The sequence below is a fragment of the Coloeus monedula genome (assembly GCF_965178545.1).
Source record: "Coloeus monedula genome assembly, chromosome: 14".
NCBI classification, from domain to species: domain Eukaryota; kingdom Metazoa; phylum Chordata; class Aves; order Passeriformes; family Corvidae; genus Coloeus; species Coloeus monedula.
This window is the reverse complement of record NC_138794.1, coordinates 5,499,423-5,527,162: the sequence shown is the minus strand read 5'-3', so window position 1 is coordinate 5,527,162 and position 27,740 is coordinate 5,499,423. Positions and strand designations below refer to the sequence as shown.

At 49.1% G+C, this 27,740-nt stretch overlaps 3 protein-coding genes across 3 annotated transcripts in view; 2 read left to right on the top strand and 1 right to left on the bottom strand.

The window, feature by feature from the left end:
- The window catches only part of ABHD2 (abhydrolase domain containing 2, acylglycerol lipase), a 38,850-nt gene extending 32,880 nt beyond the window's left edge, over nucleotides 1-5,970 (top strand). Inside the window, exon 11 of the mRNA XM_082290612.1 lies at nucleotides 457-5,970. Within this exon, the coding sequence (XP_082146738.1) occupies nucleotides 457-653 (197 nt within the window). The 3' untranslated portion in view covers nucleotides 654-5,970. The remainder of the gene's footprint in view (nucleotides 1-456) is intronic.
- A 2,348-nt stretch (nucleotides 5,971-8,318) lies between these two features.
- Nucleotides 8,319-15,438, bottom strand: RLBP1 (retinaldehyde binding protein 1; the record flags this gene model as incomplete). Its single annotated transcript, XM_082290620.1, has 7 exons — nucleotides 8,319-8,477; nucleotides 8,588-8,698; nucleotides 9,376-9,534; nucleotides 10,154-10,332; nucleotides 11,380-11,581; nucleotides 11,855-12,054; nucleotides 15,297-15,438. 7 exons carry the CDS (start codon nucleotides 15,436-15,438, stop codon nucleotides 8,319-8,321), a joined length of 1,152 nt encoding a protein of 383 aa, XP_082146746.1.
- The window catches only part of FANCI (FA complementation group I), a 23,556-nt gene continuing 11,211 nt past the window's right edge, over nucleotides 15,396-27,740 (top strand). Inside the window, exons 1-19 of the mRNA XM_082290575.1 lie at nucleotides 15,396-15,520; nucleotides 15,617-15,689; nucleotides 16,203-16,333; nucleotides 16,738-16,894; nucleotides 16,973-17,030; nucleotides 17,463-17,504; nucleotides 17,752-17,875; nucleotides 18,762-18,847; nucleotides 19,019-19,151; nucleotides 19,381-19,473; nucleotides 19,966-20,102; nucleotides 20,877-21,057; nucleotides 21,648-21,735; nucleotides 22,885-23,015; nucleotides 23,668-23,738; nucleotides 24,632-24,746; nucleotides 25,147-25,269; nucleotides 26,367-26,435; nucleotides 27,501-27,602. Coding sequence (XP_082146701.1) covers nucleotides 15,437-15,520; nucleotides 15,617-15,689; nucleotides 16,203-16,333; nucleotides 16,738-16,894; nucleotides 16,973-17,030; nucleotides 17,463-17,504; nucleotides 17,752-17,875; nucleotides 18,762-18,847; nucleotides 19,019-19,151; nucleotides 19,381-19,473; nucleotides 19,966-20,102; nucleotides 20,877-21,057; nucleotides 21,648-21,735; nucleotides 22,885-23,015; nucleotides 23,668-23,738; nucleotides 24,632-24,746; nucleotides 25,147-25,269; nucleotides 26,367-26,435; nucleotides 27,501-27,602 — 1,998 coding nt within the window. The 5' untranslated portion in view covers nucleotides 15,396-15,436. The remainder of the gene's footprint in view (nucleotides 15,521-15,616; nucleotides 15,690-16,202; nucleotides 16,334-16,737; nucleotides 16,895-16,972; nucleotides 17,031-17,462; nucleotides 17,505-17,751; nucleotides 17,876-18,761; nucleotides 18,848-19,018; nucleotides 19,152-19,380; nucleotides 19,474-19,965; nucleotides 20,103-20,876; nucleotides 21,058-21,647; nucleotides 21,736-22,884; nucleotides 23,016-23,667; nucleotides 23,739-24,631; nucleotides 24,747-25,146; nucleotides 25,270-26,366; nucleotides 26,436-27,500; nucleotides 27,603-27,740) is intronic.

The window sequence follows — 27,740 nt, the reverse complement described above, 5'->3', positions numbered from 1 at the left end:
TCTGTCTTCGAACAAGGAAAGAGGTAAATTATCCTTAGAAGCTCAGAAGAGGGAGCTGCTGCTGCTTCATCACACAAATAGTGGGTGCACAGGGAGGGAAGCAGGGTTCATTCTTTTCCTGGTCAGAGGCTGTGAGCAGAGAGTTTATCCACAGCTGCTTTCAGACAGAAGCAAGCACAGGGGATTTTTCACTGTCCATGCAACAAGATGGCTGATACACTGTCAGAGCTTAGTGCAGCTTGACATGATGCAAACAGTCCTGGTTCCAGTGGATGTGAGTTAAAGGTGTTCATTTGTTAAAGAATGACCATTCTTACAGCAATACAGGTATTGCTGTAAGGGCCCAGCCAGCAGCAACTCTTGGGCAGTCTTCTTGTCCTGGCAATTCAAGATGGTTTCATTCTCAGCTTGAAGATGTTAACCTTCTGGAACTTTCTGCCTGTTTTTCTTTTACAGAGAAAAGAGAGAATGTCATGCATGTGCTGCCCCTTCATGGAGGCCACCTGGGATTTTTTGAGGGGTCAGTGCTATTCCCAGAACCTCTTACCTGGATGGATAAGCTCGTGGTACAGTATGCCAATGCCATCTGCCAGTGGGAGAAGACAAAGCCTCACTGCTCAGACACAGAGCAGGCTGTGTCTGGCCAGGAGTAATCGACCCAAAGACTCTGGATCACTTCAGTATATCTCCCCCTTTGGGAACATCTTGTTCCCTCACCTGCTGCTTCAGGTTTCCATTCTCCTTGATATCCTCTGGCTGGTGTTTGATCACCATGTTTTTTTCCAAAATGGGGTTAAAGCAGAGGTTAACATCTGGTCAGAGCCTCTTTGGATATCCAGTCATGTGGATTTGTAATTTACTGCTCTGCTTGAAGAATTGGGTTTTGCTGACTGTAGCTTGTTACAGGGCTACTGAGCTAAAACTGCTTGCTTTAATATAGCAGAAGTTTCACATGTCAAAGTCTCTTTACCTGCTGGTCAAAAACTTGATCTGCAGCATTTGTTTAAGTGTAGATGATGAGAACTGTGGCTCTGTTCTCTGTCTGGGTGCTGGAAAATCCCTGTACCAAGCCACAAGCCAGTGAGTGGTTCAGTCTGTAAGCCACTACAGTGTGGCTTGGAAAAACAGATGCGTGACTGCAAGTGTAGTGTCAGCTTTGCACCATCTCAAGGGAAGCCTTTTAGTACCTAGGAATGCACTTGCACAAGTGAATCACTTTAAAAATATTCAACTTTTCCATGCTTGAGCTGTCTGTGGATTGGGGTGGCTTTATGCTGGGTCTCCAAGTAGAGAAAAGCTGCAGCCTGGTAATGCCAGTTAATGTTTCTATGTAAACATGTTCTCACTCCCAGGACCTGATCAGTCACCTTCTTGTCATCTTTGCCTCTTTTTAAATACTGTTATCTTTTCAGTACTGGATTCTTTGTTTGACCTGGGGCTTTTTAAAGCTGGCTCTGGCTTCCAAGTGGTAACCCATGATTAAGAATCTGCAGGATTTTTCTGTGAGCTCAATCTGTTTGAAAGAATACTTCGTGAAGAGCTATTGTGCTCTCTTAGGGATTAGTTGGTGGGGGGTAGGGTGTACCTATTTAGATTTACTCCCCTTATGTCAGGGTAAATAATACCAAAATTCTTCCCATTAGCTTTCAGAGCATCAAGTGGGTTTGAGACATGTGACTTTACTCACAGTTGATGTGGAACTGGATGTCTCCAGCCCTGTGTAACTGAAATGACATCTTTGCATGGCTGACTACTTCCAGATCTGTGTAATGCTGTAGGATTGCTGGCTCCAGTAAGACACTGGGCTCTTTCTCACTAGAATTTCTTTTCCACACCCAGACATCCCTTTTTAGTTTTAATGTGCAAAGTGAAGTGTGAAAGCTGTTTGCAGGAAAGCTGGCTACTCACCTGTGCTTTTCCCTCAAGTGGCAGTTTTGGTCTGTGCCAAGATGGTTATTAAAGGAAAGTTGTCCCATGACAATCTGGAGACTGAAACTTGTAGAAAAAATTTTTTTTTTTCTTTACTGTTTGTTCTGTCAATATTGTAGTGTCATTAATTCATCCTTAGGATTTCTTTATCACAGTGTCAGTGAAGTTCTTTTCCTGTCATACTTCCCTCATCAGCACTTTATTGCTTCAGCCTTGGTCTGTGTTCCAGGCACTTTAATTTATAGCTTAAGGGTGAAACAAGCTGCAAGACTTCAGTCTGGTAACAACAAACCAGGGGAACAAGCCTTCTGGACTGCTCTGTCCCTGAACTTCAGTAGGTTGAGTAGGTGGGGTTTCATTTTAATAAAGCAATAATTAACTTTTGTAGCAAAGGTGCATTGCCGTATCAGGAAATTTCTTTCATTTGCCTTAGGCCAAACACCTTGGCCTGTGATCCACAATGATGTGGATATCTGCACATTCTCCTGGTTAGTGAATCTGGGCTTCTTTTTTTCTTCAAAGAGAAGATGAAAACTAAGTAAAGCTACAGCAAGGTTTGGCTGTGCTTGTGGCTGTTCCTTAAGAACTATTTTAGGGCTTCAGTTAGCAAGGATATTCTTAGCTGATGGGTATCTTGTCTCTGTGTTGTTATCCTCTTATTCATCCTGCATCACTAAAGTGTATCATAAAAGACATTTCAGGTTTTTTGCTTAAGTAGTGTTCATGTAATATTCATTGCGTATGACTTAAATATCTTCTCACTTCAGCAGAAGTGGAGTGTAAACAACACTTGTACACATCAAATAGATACAGTAGAAATTTAGGTGTCTAAGTCTCCCCAAAATGAGGTGAGCAACTGGCAGTTCTCAAAGCAGCAGGAGCTGTAGCTTTGTCCAATCAAATAGAGATTTTTCTTTACGCTTGGAGAGCCTTTCTGAGGAATACTCTTCCTGCCCCACAACCCAAGCCTTCTACTTCAGAAGTGCCAATGCTGTGGACTTTTCTGAAACTCTCAGCTACAGAAGTAACAGAGTCTCTGTCTTGCTCCTTGTCCTGTTTTTGCACTTGAATCTAAAACTGTTCAAATCACTTGTGACTTGACTGATTCTGGCTTCTTTGGGAAGGACAACTTTTGTTGGGGCTTTTTTTGTGCAAGGTTTCTGGAGCTCGAGGTTCAGCTTATTAAGCCCTTGTAGGTGGAAGCAGTGTTAAAAAAAACCAAAACTGTTCTCTCCATCTCAACATATTTGATGCTTCTTTCAAAGCAAGGCTTGTCAGACTTGCAGCAAGCACATAAAGAGGTCTTGGGGAACTAGGAGAGGAGAGAATTAAGCTGCAGTTCATGTTATCTAAAACCTTACAATTATGTGTTAAATCTTGCTACTGACAATGATTGGTAACTGATACCTAGTGACACATGGGACTTTGTCAGTCCTAATCTGAATACTCTTATCTCCCAAAATAAGGCAGTACTAGTCTTGTGATGTGGGCAGGTGGTCTTTATTTGCCCAGCCACCCCAATCTTAACTGTAATCTGAATTTTTCAGTCTTAGAGGGGAAGTCTTTCATCTCTTGTTGAGACACATGAGGCTGCTGAAGTGTGTGCTTGGAGATCACTGCAGTGTGGTCTGATAGAGCCATTCAGGATTACAGCATGGTGAATCTGACATGTGCTCTGCTTAGTTTCAAACTGGGATTAGAAAAATCATCAGGAGAGCTCTTCCACAGGTAGTCTCATCTTTCCCCATCCCTGAATGTAAGCAGCACTTGAACATAAACCCTGAGGACCCTCTCAATCAGTCAGCAAGATGCAGAACTATTACTCTTTGATGGTTAGGCTGGTCCAACCATCTCCTTTGCCATTTCTCTGGAGATATCTGAAGATGGTAATAAGCAGCTCAGGCTTGCTCTGACTGAACACAAGGAACTTCACCTTCCACTACAAGAGCTCTGCCAGCATTTTTATTTGTCCCTTTGTTAGCTTTTAAATCAAAGTGTTTTCAGATGGGTCTGGCAGAGTTGTAGTTGCAACTGTAAAGGGCAAACACTTGAACTTCCTGCAATCTTTTTCCTCAGTGTTTTTCTGCAGTTCCTAATTATGAAGATATGGGTTACAAAGACTGGGGCATTAAGTAAAAATGTTGGGAGCTATTAACTCCAGTACTGAATTTAGCCAAGCTACCTGTGTGTCATCTGTCCTGGGTCTGTCACAAGTTCCTAGACCACAGCCCCTTTGACACGTGGTGCCTTGCCATTTTCCTCCTCCTCCCTTGACATCAGCATATCTAGAGACTTCAGTAAACAGCTCTGTCAGAGCTTTTGAGACTTTGCTTTTTGGTAAATTGATTTTCAGACACTGAGACACACCAGTGATGAACACTGTACAACTGAGTGCTGGCTTAAAGGACCTTTGTGGGCAGCCTACAACTGGCTACAGTCTATTTCAAGGCTTAAAATAACAATGTATATAAGCAGTGGATCATTTTCAGCTCTCTGCTCCTCTAGCAGTAGGAATTGAGTCATAGAAGCAGGGTTTGCTTTGGCCTAATGTGTGACTTGTTATCCTGCAATCCAAAGTTTTGTGTCTATTAGTCCAGCAGCATAGCTGGAGGTAGATTGCTCAAGTGGGTACATCTCAAAGGAAAGAGCAGAGTACCATCTTCGGGACTTAATTGCCAGTTTAGTCACCTGGATTGCTTCCAAGTTTTTCTGGAAATACTATGTTTGTCTGGAGCTTATTGAAATTCTTCAACCTTTTTTTGTGAGACCAGAGAAGGCCTGAGCCTTGTGCTGCCTGTAGAAGTTATTTGTTGTAAAGAGCATCTTGTTTCTGGCTTGAGGCACACTCCATGTGTCCGTATTCCTCATGTCCATATTCCTTCCTTCATTTGGGAAGGTGCTGGAGCCACAGTGACTCAAAGCAGTGTTTCCTTTGTGGCTTCTAGGTGGAAAGCAAACAGCCCTTCCTTGGTGTGAGGACTTCATGATTCTTCTCTAAGCTTAGAATTCCTCAGAGCAGCACCAGCCTGAGGGAGGGTCCCCTGTTACTGTACCCCCTTCTCACTGGGAGTGGGAGTGACACTGGCCTGGACTTCCTCAGCTGTTAGGGGAGCTTAGGCACAAGTGCCATCAGTGAGTCAAAGGGGTTGCCAGCTTTCTGTGCTTTGGTGGAAGAGTTTCTGGGGTCATCCTGAACATCTGTACAAGGTGGCAGAAAAGCCCCTTTGCTTTGGTCTGACTGACAAGCTTCCAGTGTAATCAGAGTTCTTGCATGACCAGAGAGGAGATACAGAACTTTCTTCTAGCATCTCCACTATAGTTCTACTGGGATGTTGACCCTTCTCACGGTTCCTGCCAACTGGAATGTCTTTAAAATAAAAAAAAAAAGCCAAATAAAACTCATTTGTATTTGATATATAACTAAATCCTACTGCTTAGCCCAAGTGACCAACCTTCCAAAGGGGGCATATCTTCTTATGTTACATGATAGCCTGACTGTAATTCCCAGTGACAGATCTCTAGATGTTCTTCTTGAGAAAGCATAACCTCTTCCTCTGGAAGTTCCAAGCCAAAAAGGTGTGTGAAGAGCTTGGGAAGAGGAGACCTGTGCCCTTGTTTTTCTCATGCAGCTGTGTTAGAACAGGCAGAGTGACTTCCAGTGTTCTTGGTGAGCAGTTGACTATGAAAATATTTTCAATTTGGCAAAATTATGTTCTGTAACTATCTCGAAATGCTGCCCTGAAGAAGCTTGTATACTGAGACACCCTCCCTGCTGCCATGTTCTGAGTCAGATTCTCTGGAGCTGAGAGCTGCAGGGGAGATGATTTGCAACTAGCAATGCAATTTTTCTATATCTGCTGATGTTTACCTTTAAAATGATATATAAATATATATAAAACTGTCTTTGATTTTTTTCTTTAATTTTTGTTCTTGTGTGGTGTAAAATGGAAGTCATTGCAAAACAAAATGTAATTTTGTTATCTTTGATTCAGTGGGGTTTCTTTATTTAAAAATAAAGGACTTATTGAAGTCAGTGCTACAGCTAGTGCCTGTGTGTGAAGTTCCATGTGTTGGCAGAGGCTCTCAGTCTTCCCTGAGGCCCAGCTTGGGGAGCTGGCTGGGGGGGAAAGTGATACAAGCACTTGTGGTGCTCAAGCCTTTCCTAGTTGCTTTTTGTCTTCTGGCCAAGAAAAGGTTTTTGATGCCACTCTGGTGAAGAATGGGCATAGCATCAACTTAAAAAAGCACATGCCTGCCCTGAAACTACTGAAAGAGTTATTTTTGCCAGTGGAATAGAACATCTGTTATTTTTCCTTATGTGAGAGCAAGTGGATTTCCTAATCTTTCAGTTGCTGGCAGAAGAAACACAAACCAACATCTCTGGCCAGGACAAGGGACATCTTCGAGCCCAGGGCATACAAAAGCACTACTCACCTGCCCCTAGCAGCTCACCAAGGGGGGGTTTTTTATCTACAGCCTGAGGGAGAGAGTTGTGGGAGGGTAACTGGGCCTGGTGCCCTGCTTGGGCAGCTGGACTGGGCTGGGCCAGAGCCCCATCACTGCTCTTCCCCTGTCATGGGCAGTGTTCTGTGAGAGACACTAGGCTTCATTTCTAATTTATTGGCCGTTGTGAATCAGCTGTTAGATCCACTTCCAAACTCCTTCCTGCCTTAGTCAGTCTCTCAGCTGCCAGTTCTGCTGTGCTGTTCTCTGTCTCTCCATCAAAACAAGCTCCCAGCTGACAATTTGTCACAGGAGTGGTGAGCAGCCATGGGCACCTCCCAAGAGCTGTGACTGTCCCAGTCCAAATCCCAGAGGCAGCAGTGTGATACTCCTGTCTGTGTGGATGGGTTTTTTTTCCCTTTTTCTGTTTCCTAAGCTGCAGTTGCTCTGTCTCCCAGGCAAGCTGTGCTGTTGTGTTTGCACTGGCCTGATGGTTGCAGGGCTGTCACACATGGTTTCCTTGGGATGGTTCCAGGTGCAGGAAAGAGCCAAAGGAAGTGGAGAGGTGCCTGTTCCTCTGTCTCTGGACTCTTGCACAAGGTTGGCACAGCGTTAGGCTTTGGGACTTGCCATGCATGGACTCGCCAAGCTGCTGAGGCTGGAGCAAACAGATCTAACCCCAGACAGGCCCCATCCTCCCTGCGGCTTCAGAGCCGATGTCCTGTTTGGTTTGAGCCTTAGCCAGTGCCCTGATGAATGTGGCTCTTGTCATCACCCTCCACCTCAGCCAGCTTTGGGTGGGGGGCTGATCTGGCTGATGAAAGGGGCCCGTGCGGAGCTGGGAGGGGGGACAGGACACACTGTGGGACCAGGCTCAGGGAGAAGGTAACCTGGGCAGAGAACTTGCTCCTCTCTGAGCCCTGCTGCTGGCCAAGGGAGGAGATGATCTGGGAATGGGTGTCCGATCGGCTTCTTGGAGGAGATGCGTGGTTCATGAACTGGAACAGACTGCCTTGCCTGGGACAGCTACTTCTGCCTCCCTCCTCCCCATCCACGTCCTGCTGATTCCACATTAGCAAGGTGTAATTAGTGTCAGTAATTAGCTTGTTTGCTGCGCAGGTACCCTCCTCTACCCTCCATGGTGACTTTTGGTGGGGCTTCCCCGACTGAGCTCCCTTACACAGTGCAGTGCTAGGAGAAAACAACTGTGTTGAGGCCTTTGAAGGATTTAGGAGGGTACATTCTGCTTGCCTTTCAGTTGTTTTGTGATTGAAATCCATCTCCTAGTCTCAGTGGCTACTGCAGTTTCTGTTCTACTCCCTGCCTGCCTGAGCAGGAATTAGGCACACAGCTCCACCTGGGCCCCTGGTTGGGTTTTTGTTTTCATCTGTTTTCTCTTCCCTGGTTAGAGCAGATAACTAAGAACTGGGGGTCCTTGCTCAGGCAAGGGTGGGGCTTGATCAGGAATGCAGGGAGGATGGAGATGGGCAGTTCCTTGGCCCCTGTGCCAAAGTGTAGTCAATGATGAGGGGACAGGGGTCTCCTAGCAAACTCTGGCACTCCTGGCCTCCTTAGAACCAGCAACGCAGCCAGTGCCCAAAAACCTGTGCCCCTGTGCCTTACCACAAGGGACCACAGAGCTCTGCTGTTAAACACTTTATTTCTCCCTTCCCAGAGCAGACACTCTCCTGTCCTCCCCTCGCAGCTCCAGGACATGCTGTGGGAGAGGGCCGGTGGCCTCCTTTCTCCACTGGCTCCGGAGGGAAGGACGCTGTGCCTGGGAGGGACAGCCACTGCCTGGAGTGGGGACGGGAGGGACAGGCAGCAGCGCGCCCGGAGCGCCTCAGCACGAGCAGTCACTCAACCAATGCTACAGGAGGGAGGTGGCTGGGGTTAGAGGGCCACCTCTGGTGCTGTGGTACAGGGGAGGGCAGCAGGCTCCCGCTTTAGAGAGCCGTGTCCTCGGACTCGATGCGGGGCCCAAAGAGCTTCTCTGCGATTGCCTTGCCGTCATACTTGGGCAGCTTGCCACCAAAGTCTGCCGGCAAGATGTCAGCGTCGATCTCCTGGTAGAAGGATTCCAGCTCCTCACCGTGCACAAAGACCTGGAGGGAGATGGGAGTGACCCTCAGCAGAGGACCAGGGCAGCTCTTCCCAACAGCTGTGTTTCACCCAAGGACATGCCTTTGTCTGCAGATCCCTTTCCCACACTCACCCTCTCCAGCAGTTTGCTCTTCAGGAACGGTTTGACCACGTTGTAGGTGGTGGTGAAGTACCAAGGCTGGTGGATGAAGTGGACAGCCTTGAACCGTGCTGGGAAGGAGTCCTAGGATCCCAAACCCAGACAGATGGTTACAGATGGTGCTGTCCCCCCAGATCTGAGCAGGCAGCAATGGACACCCCAGCACTGCCACGGCTTTCCTTGCCCCATCTCTATTTGATGGCCCCTTTCTGTTCTGACCGAGAGGATCAACCATCCCAGCCTCAGGAGCACTAGGGAGCTGAAGAACCTCCCAGATAGTTCACTGCTCGCACTCCAGAGAAGGACCACATCTCTACTGTCCTGGGAAGAGCAGAGTGTCTTTGGCCTCTGGTCCAGCCTCTGGTCCAGCCTCTGGTCCAGCCTCTGGTCCAAGGGCAGAAATCCTGGAGTGCTTGTGAGTCTCCATCCAACCTTGACCGGGCTGGGCTGAGAGGCTCATGAGGAAAGACCTCCAGGCCATGCCCTAGGATGCTGCAAGGAGTGGTAGTACTGCTTCTGGTCAGGCATTTGAGATGGCAGGGAGATGAGGTGGAAAAATGGGATCCATTTTACAGGATTAAGCCAGTTAGCTGGCAAGGCAGGGAGAGGATGATGGGGAACAGCCTCTCTGTGACGCTTTCTCATTGTTCCAGTGTGGTGGCAATCCCAAACCCTGCTAGCCCTGCCACCTCCCTTCTCTGAGCTCCCTGCTCCCCCAGGGCCCCCTCTGCCACTGCTGGGTGCAGACTTTGTCACCTCACCTGCAGCATGTCCACCATCTTCTTGAGCTCAGAGGGTTTGATGCCTGACGCCTGCTGCATGGTGAAGCCCTTGAAGTTCTCGATGATGCAGAACCCATTGATCTGGGTCTCTTCATTTTCCAGCAGCTTCTCCAAGATAATACAATAGGCACGAAGGATCTAATGGAGAGGAGAGACAGCAGGGTCTTGTATGAGGTCTCACCTCCCATAAGCCCTAGGGGGTACCAGGAAGAGTCCTTTGGAGTATTGTCCAGGCTTGACTCCACTCTGCTTGTCACAGCCAGTCCCTGGATTTCAGAGCAGGGAGGGGGGATGCTGAACCACCACCACATTCCCTTTTCAACTCGTGAGCATCAGATCTGCATCAGTGATACGCTGAGACCAGATTCAGAGCTGAGCAGAAAACGGAGCTGGGAGAAGCTGTGAGTTACGTGCCTGGAGACCTCTTTGCCAAGAGGCCCTTTCCATGCCCTATGCCTCAGTGTCCTCCTCTGCCCTTGATTTAATGGTGTGGTGCCTTTCTTCAGCCCATGTTACATCAGCTGGGGGACACACACCCCGAATTTGGCCTGCACCTTGCACCGCATCCTTTGGGGTGGACCATGCTCTCCCAGGCTCCCTCAAATGACAAATTCAAAGGACTACAGATTTGCTTCCACCTGTATGGCTGCACAGATCCACGTGTGTGTGTAAGGATGCTGTGCTCAGACATGCCGAGCGGGATGAGCCCAAAAGCAGGACCACTCTGCTCTGGGAGCAGCATCTGAGTTGGGCTCACCTCATCGAAGGTGATCTCCTCGTAATCCCAGTTCTCGATGTTGAAGAGCATCACCACCCGTCCGTACTTGTCCCTGCTGGCCAGGATGCCGGGGTAGCCAGCCTCGATGGTGCTGCGCACGGCCTCGGGGCTCAGGTTGTCAAAGAGCTCGGGGTACTGCTGGCGGAAGTTCACGTAGCCTGGAGAGAGGCAGAAATGGGGAAAACAGTGGCTGCTCGCCCGGCCTCGGGAAGCTGGGATGGGCTGGTGATGGTGAGATGTCAGCGCTGAGCCCCAGAGCTGTGGAAAGCTCTGCCTGTGGCCCACATGGGTCAGCTCTCCTCCAGCAAAGGAGGAAGAAGCAGCTCAGCAACACACCAGCCCCAGCATGCTTGGTGTTATCCCATCCCTTGCCAGGAGCTTCCCACACCTGCTTTCTCTCCAACACCTCAACAAGTAGATAAAGTCATTTTCCCCCTCATTTCCCTTCTTCCCTTCCTCCTTGTTTGGGTGACAACCCCCATCTCCCCTCCCTTGGCACCCTGCAGGCACAAAATAAGGAATTTCATCCTGGGAAAATGCAGGCAAGCAAAAGAGCTCGTCTGGGAGCCAGCACTGATAATTACAACTCATTATCCCCTAAGCTGACACAAAGAGCAGAGCTGGAGCCAGGCAGGTTCCAGACAGCAGCCACCCTCTAGGCTGCCCTTCTGCTCCCCCTCCATCCCTATGGGTCACTCTCAGTGTGGGGAGAGCTGTCCCCAGACCCAGAGGTGCCCCAGGGGTGCAGAGCCCCCCAGGCACCATGCACAGAAGCATCGGGAGGGTGCAGAACTGGCTCCTTTACAGGGGTACAGAGAGGGGAGTGTAGGGCATGTACAGGGGTCTCAAGGGGATGCAGCCCCAGCCAGCTGGGTTTGCTGCACAAATGAAACAGCCTGCCACCACCAAATGTGAGGGTTTTTTCCATTTTGTTTGGGTAAATTTGCAAGGAATGGGACTGTCCTGGTGTTGCAGGATGCCTGGTGTCACCCTCATTTATTTCCTTCCCCATCCCAACTCTTTCCAAGCCCCTCAACCCTGACTTTCTCTATTTATCCCCTCTCTTCGTCCCCTTCCCATGTCAGGGTCCTGCTCTGCCAACAGAGCCCAGTCTGGGCTAGGAGGCACCAGCACAGGACTGGGAGCTGCTGGGGGATGTGTACCCCCGTCCTCAGCCAGCATCACAGCCCAGGACCCCTCCCCACCTTTCAGCAGATCATAGGCCCTGTGGACATCGAACTTGCGGGCACGAATGAAGCGGAGCAAGAAGGAGTCATCCTTCTCCTGCACCTTCTCGGCCACCTTCTGGCAAACGTCCTCGCCGCCCGCCCGCTCCTGTACCAGCTCCCGCAGCGCCTTCACTGCCACCTCCCTCTGCTCCTCCGTCTCATTCAGCTCATCCTTTGCCTGGGGGGAGCAGAGAGGGGACCCAGTGATGCCATGCACATCTTCAAAAACACCCCGGGGGTCGTGTAGGCACCCAAAAAACTGGGGGAGGACAGTAAAGCTCTTTGCAGCTTCCCAGCATAGGGAGGGCAGGGTCACTCAGGTCCCCAGCTTGGAGACATTTTGGTAAGTGCATCCCCCCCAAGGCAAGAGCCAGTCGAGGGTCTCCTGTAGCCCCTGAGGAGCAGGAACCTCGGCCTGCACCTGCCCCCCCATTCCCCAGAGCCACCTCACCTTCTGCAGGGTGTGTGGGGGGATCTTCTCACACCTCCCGAAGACGGGGCCATGATCCTTGGTGGTGAGGCGCTCCAGCTTGGAGCGCAGGGCCTGCTCCTCCTCCGACACGATCCGGAATGTGCCCGTCTGGGGGGGGGAGGAGAGGATGTGGGGGCTTCCCAGACAGCCCCCCAGCTCCCAGCCCCACTTCAAGTCTCCTTGGGAGATACAGGGAAGGGGAGAGGCTCCACACATGCACCCAAGGGGGTGCGGTGGGATAGGGAGGGACTGTGTGCTGCCTGGACTAAGGTGCACCCTGTGCAGCCCATCCCAGCACTGCAAGGAGGGGATGCTCAGAGCCCAGAGGATGGGGCAGCGTGGGGACAGTACTCACAACCGCAGACATGTTGTCCTCTGTCCTCCGTCAGCAGCAGGACACTGGCAGAGGGAAGGAGGAATCAGCATGGATCCAAATAGTCTCCACGGCTCCCCCTATGCCCCATTCCCTGCCCATCTTGCTCAGGTGGGGGCAGAAGTGGATGTCCAGAGGACATCCCCAATCAATCCTCAGCTCCATCACCTACTGCCTGCATCTCTGCCTGCCTGAGGAAACTGAGCAGCCTGGAAAAACACCAGGGATGTTTGCAAAAGCAGCTTAAAAATCTGTGTATTTATCATCTGATGCCTTCTTACATTTTTCTTACTCTGCCTTTCCTCTTTGGGCTGGGGGCATCTCAGCCTGCGCTCACCCAGCAGTGTTCTGTCTCAGACCACCTTCACATGGGCACAGGTGAGCATCCAGTTTTGGCCAGGCAGCCAGATCATCCTTTTATTTCTACTACCAAAATAAATAATATTCCCAAAATAAATAATTATTTCCAAAGTGTTTCCCAAACTCTCATGTCTCACTGCTCCACCAACTGCAAGGCTGGACCATCAGCCTCTCAGCATCCTTCCAGCGCAGTCTGGGTGAAACACCTTGTTCCCATCCATGAGGAGGAGGAGGAGGAGGGCTGCCTTCATCCTGCCTCCAGCATCTACCCCTCCCTGCCTGGCTGTAGCACCAGCTCTGAGCTCAGGCTGTGTGAGGGATGCTTGGCTTCAGCTCAACCATTTCCCAGGGTCATCCTCTTCACCTCCTGGGGAAGGGATAGGCGTCCCCTTGTTCCAGGCACTAAAACCAATTCAAGCTCCAGAGGTGCCAGGTTGAGCGAGGGCTGGATGACAGTCTTCAATGCAGTTCTTTGAGTTGGAAAAAGTCCTGGATACTCACCAGGAAGAGGAAAAGCTGAGCCGTCCGCAGGTCAGTGCACGGAGCCGAGGTGGATGCAGGGATGGCGAGGCCGGAGTGGAGCAGCAAAGGAGCTGGGCGAAAGCTTTGTAGAGTCACCGGGTTGGGATTAGACCGTCACAAGGCATCAACTCACTGCAGCTTTGTAATTAAGTCAGCACAGCCTAGGCAAGAAACCCCATTAAAACATTACAAAAGGCAGCTGAGGAGAGGGAAGGAGGGAGCTGGGGCTCCACCACCAGCTGGAGCGTGCGTGGAGAGGCGGGCTGGATGCCGGACCCGATTAACAAAGTATAAAAGCTCCTTGTTGTGTAACTCGCTCATTAGCACGGGGCAGGGGCAGAGGCAGGTGGTGGGCAGCCTGCCATCCTGGCCTGCTCCCCGGGGTGAGCAGGACAGGTCTTTTCCCCAGCTTCTGGCCCAAAAACCCTGGCAAGGTCCTGCTGTGAATTTGGCCATGTGGTCCAGCTGCGGGGATGGGTCTGTGTCAGAGGATGGTCCTGGGGCTCTCCAACTCCTCCCCTACGAGGCCTCCCAAACCAGCATCCATACGAGGCCCCTTTCAGCTTTTAAAATAGAAAAAAAGACACGGGCAAAATTCCTACAATGCCCTCAAGTGACAATTACCTGCTCGGAGCTCTGGAAACTGGAAACCATTCCACCACCATGGTGATGCCATAGACCCATAAGTGAGGGGAACCAAGCTGAGTCCACATGTGGATGCTGCAGGATGGCAAAATGGGTTTTCTGGGACGTCCCAGCATGCTGAAGCTACATAGAGCAGGAGAGCCCTTGCAGCCTCAATTCTTTGGGTCAAGGGTTGTGGGAGATGGGTGAGGATGTGGTGAGGATGGAGCTGTGCTCAAGCCCAAGAGAGGAGCTTGGCCAAGCTCTTACCACAATGGGGATTTTGGGGAGGTGGTAGGGTCGGGCTAAGCACCAGAGCAGGGCTGAAGGATCTTACACAAGGCATGTTTTGTAATGCCTCTGGGATTTACGGATTTGGTTTCCACACAGGGCTGTCCTGCGAGCAGAGCTGAGATCCCAGTGTGAGGGAGGGAGGAAGGCACGAGACTCCAGAGGAAAGGAGGGGGTGCTGCTGAGGGAAAACCTGGACCTGTACCAAAACCCTGAGCAATGCTGCTGTGGCCAGAGGCACTGTGCGCTGCTCTTGAGAGGAGACCCCCAACCCTCCCGTCCCCATTCCCCGCTGCAAGGCTCAGCTCCCTCCTACAGCTCGTTGGACCTTTGTCTGCAGCTCAGCGCAAGACAGTGCATAACAGGGGGACATCATCAGCATGGGGTTTTCCCAAAGAGACCCAATAATGCTCTGTTGGGGTGGCAGAGAGAACCTGTGATCCCTGGGCCACCTGGGCATCCTGGCCAGCATGGTCATCACAGTTGCAATAGTTTTGCAGACACATGTACAACCCCTGGCATCACAGAACAAGTGTTTTGTCCTGGCTGAACGGGTCTCAAGGAAAGGGGTGGCAGCCCCAAGGGGGACCCCACCCTGATGTATTGTGACAGAGCCCTAAGTGCATCTCTCTTCCAGGTCTGGCTATCCCCCTCCTCCCATGTGAAACCCGCTCCCCTCGCTCAGCAGCATCAACTCCCACTCCACGTGAGCACGGGGCTTTCGAAAGCTCCCACGCTGTGCTGGCACCTGATCCTTTGGCCAAATCCTGCTGCTTAAAGACGGGCTACACCTCCTGGTACGCTCCAGGCCAGCCCTCGTGTCCCCCGGAATTAAGGGGTTTACTCGAATGTATCCGAAGCCCACGTGGGTGGCACCCGCTGCTGATGCGGGGTGGCCCTGAATGGGCACTTTGTGCCAAATGCCCCGGTACCCCCGGCTGCCCATCCCACGTGCCTGCACCCCACGTGCCTTCACCCCACTCCATTAACTTCTTCACTGCGCAGTGCCCACGCACCGAACAGGCTGCCCAGAGAGGCCGTGGAGTCTCCCTCACTGGCGATATTCCAGAACCATCTGGCCGCAGTCCTGTGCCAGCCATGTGCTCTAGGACGACCCTGCTTGAGCAGGGAGGTCGGACCAGATGACCCGCTGCGGTGCCTTCCCTCCGGACCCACGCTGGGATTCTGAGACTCGGTGACACCGCCCGCCGCGCTGCGCCCCACGCTGCCCGCCCCGCGCGGGACTCGAACCCGCGGCCCCGGGCGCGGCGGGGCGGGAAGCGCGCACCGGGGGCGGGAGCTGTTCCCGGGGTGACGCGCGGGCGCTTCCGGGCGGGAATTTCGGGGGCACGGAGCTGCGGCCCGGCGGTCCCGGGCGGCCCCGCGGCCCCATGGCCGAGCGCATCCTGTCGCTGGCGGCCCAGGAGGGCCCCGAGCGGCTGCAGGAGGCCCTGCAGAGCCTGGCGGAGGGCGAGGTGCGCGGTGCCCGCGGGCCGGGCGGGGAGCGGGGATGCGCCGCCGGGGCTGCTCCGCGGGCGGGGGGCGGCTGACGGCGTCCCCTTCTCTTGCAGCTGGGCGACATGGTGACCAGGCAGGCCCTGAAGGGGAGGGAGACGGCGGCTTTGCTGAGAGGGATCTTCAAAGGTGGGTGGTGTGTGAGCTGCGCTCGGGGGGCTGCCTGGGGCCGGTGGGTGCAGCAGCACAGTGAAGTGTCACTTTTCGTAAAAAACCCGCTGTCACGGGGAAGCACGACGTCCAAAAGTACATGCGGGGACATAGCAAGCTGGACTAGAGCTGTGATGAGCCCGTGGTAAGCGGGATTTGCTTTTGAGAGCCCTTAGGTACCTTGGAGTAGCACTGAGCTGGCCAGGTGAGAACTGACTGCCAACCTGGTTCTTCTCAAAATTTGGACACTTCCTGATCTCCGGCAGCAGGTTGAGTGGACCACAGGATGTGATAACAGGGTGGCTGAGCGCTTTATCCAAGTATCTCATTTCCTGTGCTCTGGGGTTTTTTTATTTGTTTTGTCAGATGTAAAATAGGAAGTTGCTGCCAGGTGACATTTTATCCCTGCTGATTTCCTGTCGTTTAGCAACACGTTGTTACTTGAATAACTTTTTTTCCCATTCTTTTGTCCCTCTCTTTGCTCGCTGTAAGGCTCCCCCTGCTCCCAGAGAAGTGGTGTTCTCAGGAGACTCCAGGTTTACAAGCACTGCGTCCCACTAGTGGAGTCAGGGGACCTGCATTTGGGCAAGGTGTCTGAAATCATAGGACTGCTGATGCTGGAGGTAAAGCTGCTTTGGGCTGGCTTTCCTGGGCTCTGCTGAGTATAACTTAATATGTAATTGAGATACTTCCCTAAACCACTGAGGAAAATTACTTGTATCCTTTCCACGGAGCTTCCCTAGACTAAGTTAGCTGGTATTGGAATTGGCTCTGTGTGTGAATTTGATTATCTTTAGATATTTAGTCTTAGGCTCAAAACTCTAAACCTATAATCACATCATCTTGATTTATTGCTCTGTTCTGTGAAGGACAGTACAAAACAGAGATCTCAGGGCTGAATTCTCCTTTAAAGGGAACATTTCCCTGTAAGAAATTCTGTCTTCTGCTGGTTTTTGGTGACAGTTTGGATGTATATGTGGAATTCTGTGCACTGCCTCAGGCTCTCTCCTGTTGTGTGTTCCCCCAGGCCCGCCAGCTGCCAGGCCACGCCTTGGCCGAGCTTGCCAACCTATTTGTGGATGTTATTAAAGGTGGCAGCCTGACCAACGGGAAATCCTTGGAGCTGTTTTCCACTGTTCTCACTGCACTGGCCAGTTCAAAGGAGAACCTGGCTTATGGGAAAGGTAACTCCTATCAGCTGCTTCTCTTCAGCTTGTCCTCCCTTCCTCTGGAATCAGCTCCTAAGACTCTTGCTTTTTCAGGTGAACTGAATGGGGAAGATTTTAAGAAACAGCTGATAAATACCCTCTGCTCCAGCAAGTACGTGCATCTGCCAGCTCTTGGTTACGTGGCAAAACATTGTGTTTCACATTGTGCTTGGAAAAAGGCATCACCATGAGCTGTGTGTCCTGTCATCCCTGAATCTGTGCCCTCTGTGACAGTGCCTTCCCTAGCTGGGAAGGCAGGGGAGCATCCTGTTCCCAAATCCTGTGAGACTCTTGCATGAACTGGTCTCAGGAAGTGCTTGTATTCGTTTTCTGGTATTTGTTACTAGAGGGGCTGGGGCAGTTCAGAACTGTGTAAATGTGGGTGGTTAGGTTGGTGCTAATGATTTCTGGTTGAAATCTGGCTTCTAATTTTATTATCAGAGTGTGACAGGGAAATGGTGACATTGAATAATTGTGTAGGAGGGAAGAGCTAGATGATAATCCTGCTTGCTTTCAATCTTCCAACATATCTTTGTTTTACCAGGTGGGATCCTCAGTGTGTAATACATCTTGCCAACATGTTCAGGTAATTCTTTTTCCCTTCAGCATCAACACTGCCTTGTGCTGTGGTCATGTCTGTATCCTATTTCACAAGTAGTATGGGTCTGACCATACCCAGCACAGCCCCATGGATGATTGGTCAATGAACATCCACACTGGATCCTTTGGATACAGAATACATCTGGGAAGGGCATCATGGTTTTTATTCTATGTGTGAGTGAACCTTGGCAAATAAACAATATATTAATGTAAAAAAATCTTTGATTCAACAGGGATATTCCGCTATCAGGAGAGGAGCTGCAGTTTGTGGTGGAAAAGGTCCTTAGGATGTTCTCCAAATTAGACCTGCAGGAAATCCCCCCTCTGGTCTATCAGCTGCTGCTGCTTTCTGCAAAGGTAAAAGCTTACAGGAGCTGGATTTCCCTTAAGTTTATGCCATCGGGAAAAAAGTCTCCAGACTGATCTATAGTCTGGATTTTGGCAGGGATTCTGATTGTTCCCAAATCATGATGTAGGGACACAACAGGACATCAGTAGGTTTTGTTTCCTTTAATTCCCTCTAGCCTGAAGAATCTGAGTGCTCAGAGAAAGATGGGATCTTGGTCTTCCTTGTGGGAAAAGAAGCAAAACTTTGGGAAATAAGGGATGAGCACAGACCTAGCAGGCAGCAGAGAGGATTGGGTTTTTTCAGTGTGGTTTTGCTCACTCTCTGTGATCTGCACACTATAATAATAGCTCATGCACTATGATTGTCTACTGGGCTGTAGTCTCACTTGTACTGGGAATGTCCCCTTCTCCAGAGCTGAGACTGCCAGGGACATCTCTGCCCTTTGACAGGATGATCTGGCTCTTTTGCTTGCTTCATTTGTGACCGAGTCAGCGCCAAAAAGATCCAAAGACAAATTATATGTGTGTTATAGAGGGTCATTTGGGTCCACTGGACAAAATATATTGTTAGATTTAAGGTTAGGAGTTTGAAAGCCTTCCCAATTGATTAAAACATAAAGGATCCTTTCTAATTAATAGCAACTTCAAAAAAAAAAAAAGACAATCAGAACATCTTAGAGCTTGAGTTTCTTCCAGTTCTTCAATGATGCAGTCAAAAGAAATATGCACACTGGAAATCTGGAAATGAGCCACACAGGAGCCCTCCCCTGCCTTAGCAATTTATGTGGGGGAATTGAAGGATACCCTGAGATTTGTGATAGGTGTGGGAATAGAGTCCTGTTCTCTGGGATACTGCAGGCGCTACAATGGCTCAATGTAATGTCCTGCCTTGCAGGGCAGTAAGAAGACTGTTTTGGAAGGAATCATCAGTTTTTTCAATCAGCTGGATAAGAGACAGAAGGAAGAACAGAGAGTTCCACAGTAAGTTCTTGCTCTGTCACCCCCTTTCTTTATTTCCTGGGCGTTTGTAGTCACACAGGTCCTGCCCAGGGCTCCTTGAATGGTTAAACCTCGTAAAAGAACATCCTCCTTGATCCATCAGGAGTGATTCCTGGCTTTGGATGGCACATTATTTTCTGGTAAAACTTACAGGTCACTGGACCTTGAGGTAGCCACAATGCCCCTGGACCAGCTGCGCCACGTGGAAGGCACCGTTATTCTCCACATTGTTTCTGTCATCAACCTGGACCAGGACCTGGGCGAGGAGCTAATTAGACATCTGAAGGTATGGCAAAGATGGAGCAGGCACTGTTCCTGAAGATATTGAAGCAGGGTTTAAAAACTTAGTTTATTATCTGGACAAGGGATTAAATAATTTTATGACTGCAGTCACGTTCTCTTTAGCGAGTGCTGTGATACATTTGAAGAGACATGTGCCTGATGGCTTCCTGATTCTCCAGGGTGTTTCAGTTGAAGATAACAAGCTTTCTCACTGCTTCCTTGCTGTTTCCTAGACTGAGCAACAGAAGGACCCTGGTAGAGCACTGTGTCCCTTCAGCGTGGCTCTTCTGCTGTCGGTTGCTGTAAAACACAGACTGCAAGAGCAGGTATGTGCTTGATAAGCTTGCAGAGAACTTCCACGAGAATGCACTCTGCACTCCCTGTAAAGGAAAGGAAGCATGGGAAGGTCATAGTCCCATCAGAATTAGGCTTGAAATGGTTTCAGGATACTCATGGGTAATTAGATCATTGGTATGCTGTACTTTACTAAACACTCTAAAAGACCCCAGAGCAATATCACAGTTTTCCAGAGCAGTGATTCCTGTGGGTTGGTATTGTAGGATGAGAAGAAAAGCAGTCTTATTTTTCTAATGTTTTGGCTCTGTGGTGGCCACATGAAGAGCACCTGGCAGCAAGTTACCCTCCTTGAGGCACTTAATGAGACTGGTGTATTTGTCCTGACAAAGAAGTGAGTTAAGATTTTTGGCAGGCTGCACTGGAACTTGTGTCTGGCTGGTGCTCTTACTGGAACATACCCAAGACTATACAGGTCCCATTTCAAAGATCATTTCCTCACACTTAATGATTTTATGTTCCAGATATTTGAGTTCTTGAAAACATCAATCACAAGAAGCTGCAAGGACCTGCAGTTCCTTCAGGCCTCCAAGTTTCTGCAGGATTTGTTTCCTCAACAATATGATATAACTGCTGTCATTCTGGAAGTGGTGAAAAATAGGTGAGTTGTTGCCACATGCTGCAGAACATTCAACGAGGTTTGGGAGTTGGGAGAGTTTCAGCCTTGCTAAAACACTCTGGGATGCTAAATACTTCTGACCATGTGCCAGCAGGGATCAGTGTCAAAATCCAAAGGTTTTATCCCAGTTTTATATTAGTGAATTAAAAAAAAAAACCCAACATGCGGCTGTATAAATCTGCTCCTTTTACCTCAAATCTCAGGGTCTGGTGGTACAAAGGGCTAAACTGATCAGGGCCTAATCTGCAGTGTGAGTCATGCTGCTGGCTGTAGTTTGTGTTCTGATCAAGGGATGAGGAATAGGTTCACTGTTTAATCTGGTTCACTGGTTAGTCCTTTAAACACCCTGTGGAATAGCTCTGGTCTGTCACCAGCTGCCCTTTGGTTTGATGGGAGGCATTCCTCTTCTCTTTCTCTCCAACTGGAAGATCTTGGGATCAGTAGGATATTCTTGCATCCCAGCTATACTCTGCTGTTATGCTCAGATCAAGCCTGAGTGCACATCATTCCCCATGGCAAGGAGACCTTTGGGCTGCAGAGGAATTCTGATGGACAACCAGGACTGCAGAGGTGTGCTCAGCCTAAAGACAGTCACAGGGTTGTGAGGGTTGTCATCTTCCCTGCTGTCATCAAGTGTCTCTCACTGCTGCTTTGGACTCTGGAATGACTGCAGAAGATTTTACCTCAGACAGCTCTAATCTAAACTTTCCTGTGACTAAGTTGTTTCTTTCCTCGTCCATTTAATGTTCACCTCAGTGCATTTGGCTGGGACCACGTTACTCAGGGCCTGGTGGATCTTGGCTTCAGCCTAATGGAATCCTATGAACCCAAAAAGCCCTTTGGAGGAAAAGCTGCTGATAACAGCTATGGCCTTTCAAAAATGCCAGCCCAGCAAGCTTGCAGACTGGGAGCAAGTATCCTGCTGGAAACATTTAAGGTAGTGTTTGTTTTGGAGAAGTTTTTTTTGGTGAGGGGAGAATAACTCTGTTCTTATTCTCTCTTGGTAAATGGTGTCAAAACCTTACTTGCTTTGTATCCTTTGTGAGTGTTTTGGAAACAATACTAGATTTCATCTCCTATTTGCCCCTTTCCAGCCAGAAGAGGCCATCCTCATGAAGATCTAATTCTAATCTGTTCCAGCTGTCATGATACTTGTGTAATCCCTATTGCAGTTTCCAAGAAACTGCAGAGGTAGAGAAAGTAGAGAAATTCAGAGGTACAGATAAAATCTGACAAGGTGGGATTGAAACCCGTTCACCTTCACCAAATTGGTGAATTTTCATCCCATAGATGACTGGCACCGTTATGTCCTGAGTGTACAGTGTGTCCCCTGATGTGCTGGTTCTCATTGTTCTGTGGGATGAAATCTGAATCAGTTTGTGTGGACTTAGCTGAAAGGGGACTTCTGGTGACCATCCTTGCTTTCCTGTCAGATCTGGATTTGCTTTGTACTGTACAATGCCTGTGCTGTGAAGTACAGGAATATCTGAAAGGTTTTGATTTTTATTTATTTTCTTTCTCATTCAGGTTCATGAGCCCATCAGAAGTGATATTCTTGAGCAGGTCCTGAACAGAGTCCTCACAAAAGCAGCGTCTCCTGTCAGCCACTTCATAGGTAACAGGAAAGAGAGAAAAATGTGCTCTTGTTCTGTGGACAGTCACAACACAGCTTCTCAAAACACATTATAAAATCACAGAACTGGGTTTGGGTTGGATGGGACCTTTGAAAGTCATCTAGTCCACTGCCCTGTAATGAGCATGGAGATCTTCCACTAGATCAGGTTGCTCAGAGCCCCATCCAACATGACCTTGAATGTTTCCAGGGATGGGGCATCCACCACCACCTCTCTGGGCAACCTGTGCCAATGTTTCACCACCCTCACTGTAAAAAATTTCTTCTCTATATCGTCTCTGAATCTACCTTCTTTTAGTTTAAAACTGTTAGCCCTATTCTTATAACAACAGCTACTGATAAAAAGCCTGTCCCCATCTTATAAACCCCATTTGAGTACCAAAAGGCTACACCAAGGTCTCCCCAAAGCCTTTGCTTCTCCAGGCTGACCAGCCCCAACTCTCTCAGCCCATCTCAGTAGCAGAGGTGCCCTCTGGACCTGCTCCAACAGGTCTCTGTCCTGCTTGTGCTGAGGACCCCAGAGCTGGACACAGTACTCCAAGGGGGCTCTAACCAGAGTGGAGTAGAGAAGGAGAATCTCCTCCCTCAACCTGCTGGCCAAGCTGCTTTTGATGCAGCCCAGGATGTGATTTGGTTGCTGAAGCTCCTGCTGAAGTGACCTGAAGCCAAGAAAATCAGTCGTTCCTTCTCCTCTGACTGAGGTATCAGCTGCATCAGACTGCCTTGTATTCATCACAGGTGAAAAATATGTTTGCAGGCAGTTGCCATGGAACAGCTGACGCACAGAAAGTCAGAATCATCAGTCAGTTGCCTGTTCCACATTCCCAGCCTTGCCGTCTCCTCGTCCTTGGGCTTGGGAGCCACTGGGGCTGCTGGGATGTCAGTGCTGCAGCCTCTTCCCTTACACCTCAGTGCCCTCTGGTGGGGTGAGGCCCTTCAGCTGGGCTGGGAGCATTTTTAACACTTGGTGCCTGCAGTAGACTCAGTTTTTCGATGCTCATCTTATCGTGACCTCTCTGTGTAATGGAAGGTCTTTGATTAGTTTGTAGTTGTTAGCTCTACAGACATCTTCTGCTCAGGCTTTTCTGGCCCCTTGGCATTAGCTGTTATTTTTGTCCTTTTATTTTTCAGACTTGCTGTCCAATATTGTTGTGTCTGCTCCTCTTGTGCTTCAGACTTCATCCTCCAAAGTCACAGAGACCTTTGACAATTTGTCCTTTCTGCCCATCGACACAGTGCAAGGGCTCCTCCGGGCAGTACAGGTAAAGCTTTGCATTTTTCCATGGATATCCTTGCTAGTTTAGTTCCAGTGACAGCTCTGGGCCACAATTATATGCATGATCTGATAACCCTCCTCATAAAATAAGCCTTCATTCTCTGCTGTGGGTTGTTCAGTGTAGCATGGGACTGTTCTTCAAGCATGGATTTGCATGTGCCCTCTAGCAAAAAGCATATGGCGTGGGCTGGCATGGGACCAAAACTGCTCTGTGCTGACCTTTCATCTGGAAGATGCCCAGATGCTGCACCCTGTAGAAAACCAAGTCTACAGTGTTTAGCTGAACAGCTGTAGCTGTCACGTTGATTTTTCTCCTTCCAAGCTCCATGTCAGTATTCCTCTTTGCCTGGGCTGGGATATTGCCCTGGTGTTTTAACTTTTACTTGCTTTGTCCAGCCTGGGGATAACAGTTATTTTCCCAAACCCTTGCACTGTGTCCTCACTAACCTGCTAGGGTGTCTCACTGCCACAGCTCTATGGGTTTTCTTGTCTATTTTAAAATGTTTTGGTTCTCCTACTGTACTGACGACAGTACTGAAAATGCAGGGCCAGATGGGCCAGAGGAAGATGAGCTCATATGCCCCAAGGGCTTGGCATGCCTTAGTGCTTTTCTCTCCAAAGGTTATTTTCCTTTCCAGCCTCTGCTCAAAGTCAGCATGTCAGTGAGGGACTCCCTGATACTTGTTCTCCAAAAAGCTATCTTTTCCAGGTAAGATGGGGAGGGGATTCTTTGAAAAAATTTCTACAACTCATTTCTGGTTTTGGAGCAGAAGTATCTTTTATTTTGGCTAAGTATCTACTTAACTGTGTTCTTCCCATAGCTAGATAATGACATTTCCTGCCCCTTTAGCCTAGAACTGTGGTACAGTCACAGCTCCACTGAACTGAGACACAAATCCCAACCCCCAGCTGAATGAATGGGCTTTGCAAGTTCAGAAAGCTGTTGGGAACTCCAAATACATAGGCAAAATGAAAACCACTTCCAGCATGTGTCTAGCAGAGCTGAGTACATCCAAGGAGGGTCTGGAAGGAAGCACTAATCAAGAATGCTGAGCTGCCACGTTCCCTCTGATCCCTTACAAGGTGTTGTCTTGGTCATGCTTTGAGCAAACCATCCTGCTGTGATTGTAGACTGGATTTTGTTGGCCAGTGGCTGCCTGGCTATGAATATAGAATTCAAAATTTAGGATTATTTTTCAAAGCAAGGGTCTCGGTCTTGGGAAAGACTGGGGGTTTGTGAGAAAAGGTGAACACCAGGTTTTTGATAGGAATTTTCCAACTCTGAGCTCTGTGAGACTCTCCCCACTTTCCAGGGACATTTAACATTTGTGTCTTGGCCTGGGCACTCCCTGAGTGTGAGCACTGTAAGGACAGAAAGGAAATGGAATATTGTGAGAGTGTAGAGTAAGGGAGTTCCCAGCAAACTGCCAAGCTCTTGACTGTTTGGGGCTGCACTGCCCTTTTGGGAAATACAGTTGTATGGGGCCCAGTCACTCTGTACTTGTGGCCTTTTCTTCATTGCTGAGTTGATATTTCATGTGCTTCTGAGCTTCTTGCTTCCATGTTTTCATATGTAACCCTCTTTCCTGTCCCGATTCCCAGGCAGCTCGATGCTCGTAAAGCTGCGGTCGCTGGCTTTTTGCTCCTGTTAAGAAATTTTAAGGTTCTGGGCAGCCTGTCCTCTTCCCAGTGCAGCCAGGCCATTGGTGCCACTCAGGTAAGTGCTGTTCTGCAGTCCCTGTGTGGACATGGGAGACAGTCTGGTGTCAAATATGCACTGTTTGAAACAACTCAAAAGGGGAGCGTTCCCCCAGAATGGAAATACAGCTTTAGTAAGGATTAGCCCTGGAAATCCAGCAGGGAATTTCCTTCCTAGAAGTAAAGCTTTGGGAAGTGCAATGTGCAAAGAGAAGCTGGCCTAGAGATGTTGCTTCTCAGAGTTATTCTCTCTTACAGCACCAGTGTTCTGGGGAGTATTCCCACTGCTCCATGACAATGATGAGGAGCCTGGCAGCACAGGGACTATCTCAGTGATTGTTCAGGGGCCAGACCCTTATCACCTTGCTCCTGTGTAGTGATGTTGTAACCAGTATAACGTGACTAATGTTCCTTCTCAGGTCCAGGCAGATGTTCATGCCTGCTATAATTCTGCAGCTAACGAGGCCTTCTGCCTAGAAATCCTGGGCAGCCTGAGGCGGTGTTTGAGCCAGCAAGCAGACGTTCGACTCATGTTATATGAGGTAAACATGGTTTCCTCTGTCTCTTAAACAGCCACAAGCTCTTCTGTGGTCTGATTCTTCTCTAGCCTCAGGTAAATAACAGTCATGTTATTGTGAAAAACAGCCTTTCAGCTCAGTTCTGTTCTTCATGGGACATGTGTACCATGTTTTCAATCCTTCTGCTGGTTTTTTTTTTTTGACTGTTACAAACCCAAAGACACGTTGCTGTATCTTCTTCAGCTCATGCGTTGTTTAAGAGCAAAAATACGTCAAAGTCTGCCTTGCTGTGGTAGGGCCTAGGGAATGGGAAGCATGTTTGATGCCCAATGAGGAGGAGTGGTACAACAGGCACTGGGTAGATGTGGAGCTGTTGAGAGTTAATTATGGGCTCCAAAGAAAACCCTGTCTGGAAAGTATGGAGAAACTTCCTTAGAGCCTGCATCAGGGATCTGTCTTTTCTCCTCTTCCTTTCCAAGTTTCTAAAAGCTTGGCTGTCCTTAGGTCTGTTGTGACAGGCCTGTTATAAAGGGCCATTTTTGGGTGCATATCTTAGGTTGTGTTATAACCGTGGTGTACTATCACCTTGAGGAAAAAAACCTGTACAGGTCAGAAAGATTTTGTTTCCTTCTTGCCTTGGGTTGGATTGACCTTTCGTGAGCTGCAAGTTCTGGGTGCGTTCATCACTGTTGCTAGAAAACTTGTGCTTGCTTTATCCATCCACTGAGTTTTCTCAGTCTGCAGGATTTGTTGCCTCCTACAGTTTCCCCACTGGCTTGTTTTGCCTTTGAAGCAGGATTTCACAGTTTGAAGTTGGATCTTGTGCTAGTGTTAAATAGCAGTGAAAGTCACTCTGGGCTTGCTGCCACTGCTGCTAGGGAGATACAGCTTGTGAGAGGGCCCCTGTGAGGAAATTCATACTCTTTCTGATTCATACCTTCTTTCTGTGGTGCCTTTGCCTTGCCAGGTATGGAGTTTTACACTGAGCACATTGTAACTTCCTCATGGTTCCTTGCAGTGCCAAAGTGTTGTTGCTGTCTTATGACGCCAACTTATTCTGCCCGTGGTTCGTATTCTCTGCTGTGTCAGCCAACCTGTCCTTCCTTCCTTCCTGTCTCCAGGGTTTTTATGATGTCCTTCGCAGGAACTCCCAGCTGGCCAGCTCTATAATGGAAACACTGTTGTCCCAGGTAAAGTCCTGCTCCGTGGTGGGGCTGCAGGGACTCTTAAGAATTCTGCACTCCATCAGTATGGCAAACAATTCAGGTTAAATATTGGGGAGATCGTTCTCCCTCACACTGCAAACATGTTTGAGTGCTGTGGCACTTCCCTAAAGAGGTGTTCAAACCCCTGCTATGCTGAGAGAGCAGACTAGGTAAATGTCTGGAAAAGGATTCATATCCTGTCAAAGGGTGGAAGAGGAAGGATCTCCTGGAGCCCTTTCCGACCCTTCAGTTCTTCAGTGCTGTGGGAAGTGTGAGCCCAGAGAAGTTCTTTGTGCTCTCCCTATTCCTTAGCAGTGCCCAGCAGTTACCCTCCCATACTTCCCCAAGGATATGTGCTGACACAGTTATTAATGTTGCTGTCCTCCCATCGGGAGAATACCCAAGTCCATGTAGGATCTGGGAGGATTAACTCATCCCCCAGCAGTGTTGCTCATGGCAACAAGACAATCACATTTCCTCAATCCATTGGACAGGCTGTGCTTTCTTTGAGACAAGTAATTTTCTTCCCTTTAATCATCCATAGAGTTCATGCTGACTAATTCCAGCTTTCCCATGACAGTATAGGGTCTGAGAAAGGAACATGAACAGAGCTAAGACAGCTTTTGGGTAGCAGAGGGCACTTGATAGGAAGTTGGTGTAAATGTGTAAAATTTTACAGCATCATTATGTATCTGTAACTTTCTATAGCAGCAGCAGCTACTGATCCTCACTGTTTAAAGGAGGGGTAACACTGCAGTGGGGTGCAAGTGATGTTACTTGTTGAGGCAACACAACAGCAAGTGGTCAGCTGATGTTGTTTTAGGGCAGTGACGTGTCCTGGCTGAGAGGTACAGGAGTAACTCAAGAAGGGATCTTAATCACCAGCAGAGCAGATGACGTGGCTCATGTACTTGTGCAGTCCTGTTATCACAGTGCCAGGTTTTGCTCTCTGGAATGGGGTACAAAGATTATTGTACTCTGTTCTCAAGCATCTTAAGAGGCTCAGTTACCAAGTAACTGGTTATTTTTATTTCTTGTTTTCTGTGACAGATAAAGCAATATTACTTGCCCCAGCCAGACCTCCTGCCTCCACTCAAACTGGAGGGATGTATTATGGCTCAAGGAGATCAAATCTTTCTGCAAGAACCACTGGTAAGAGCTATATTGGCTGGCCACAGCTGCAAGCTCATCTGTTACTAGCATTTTAGTTGTCCTGCTGCAGGAGCTGAATACCTTGTGCTTCTTCAGCCTCTTCTAGCCTGGAGCAATTCTTTTAATGGCAACAGAGCT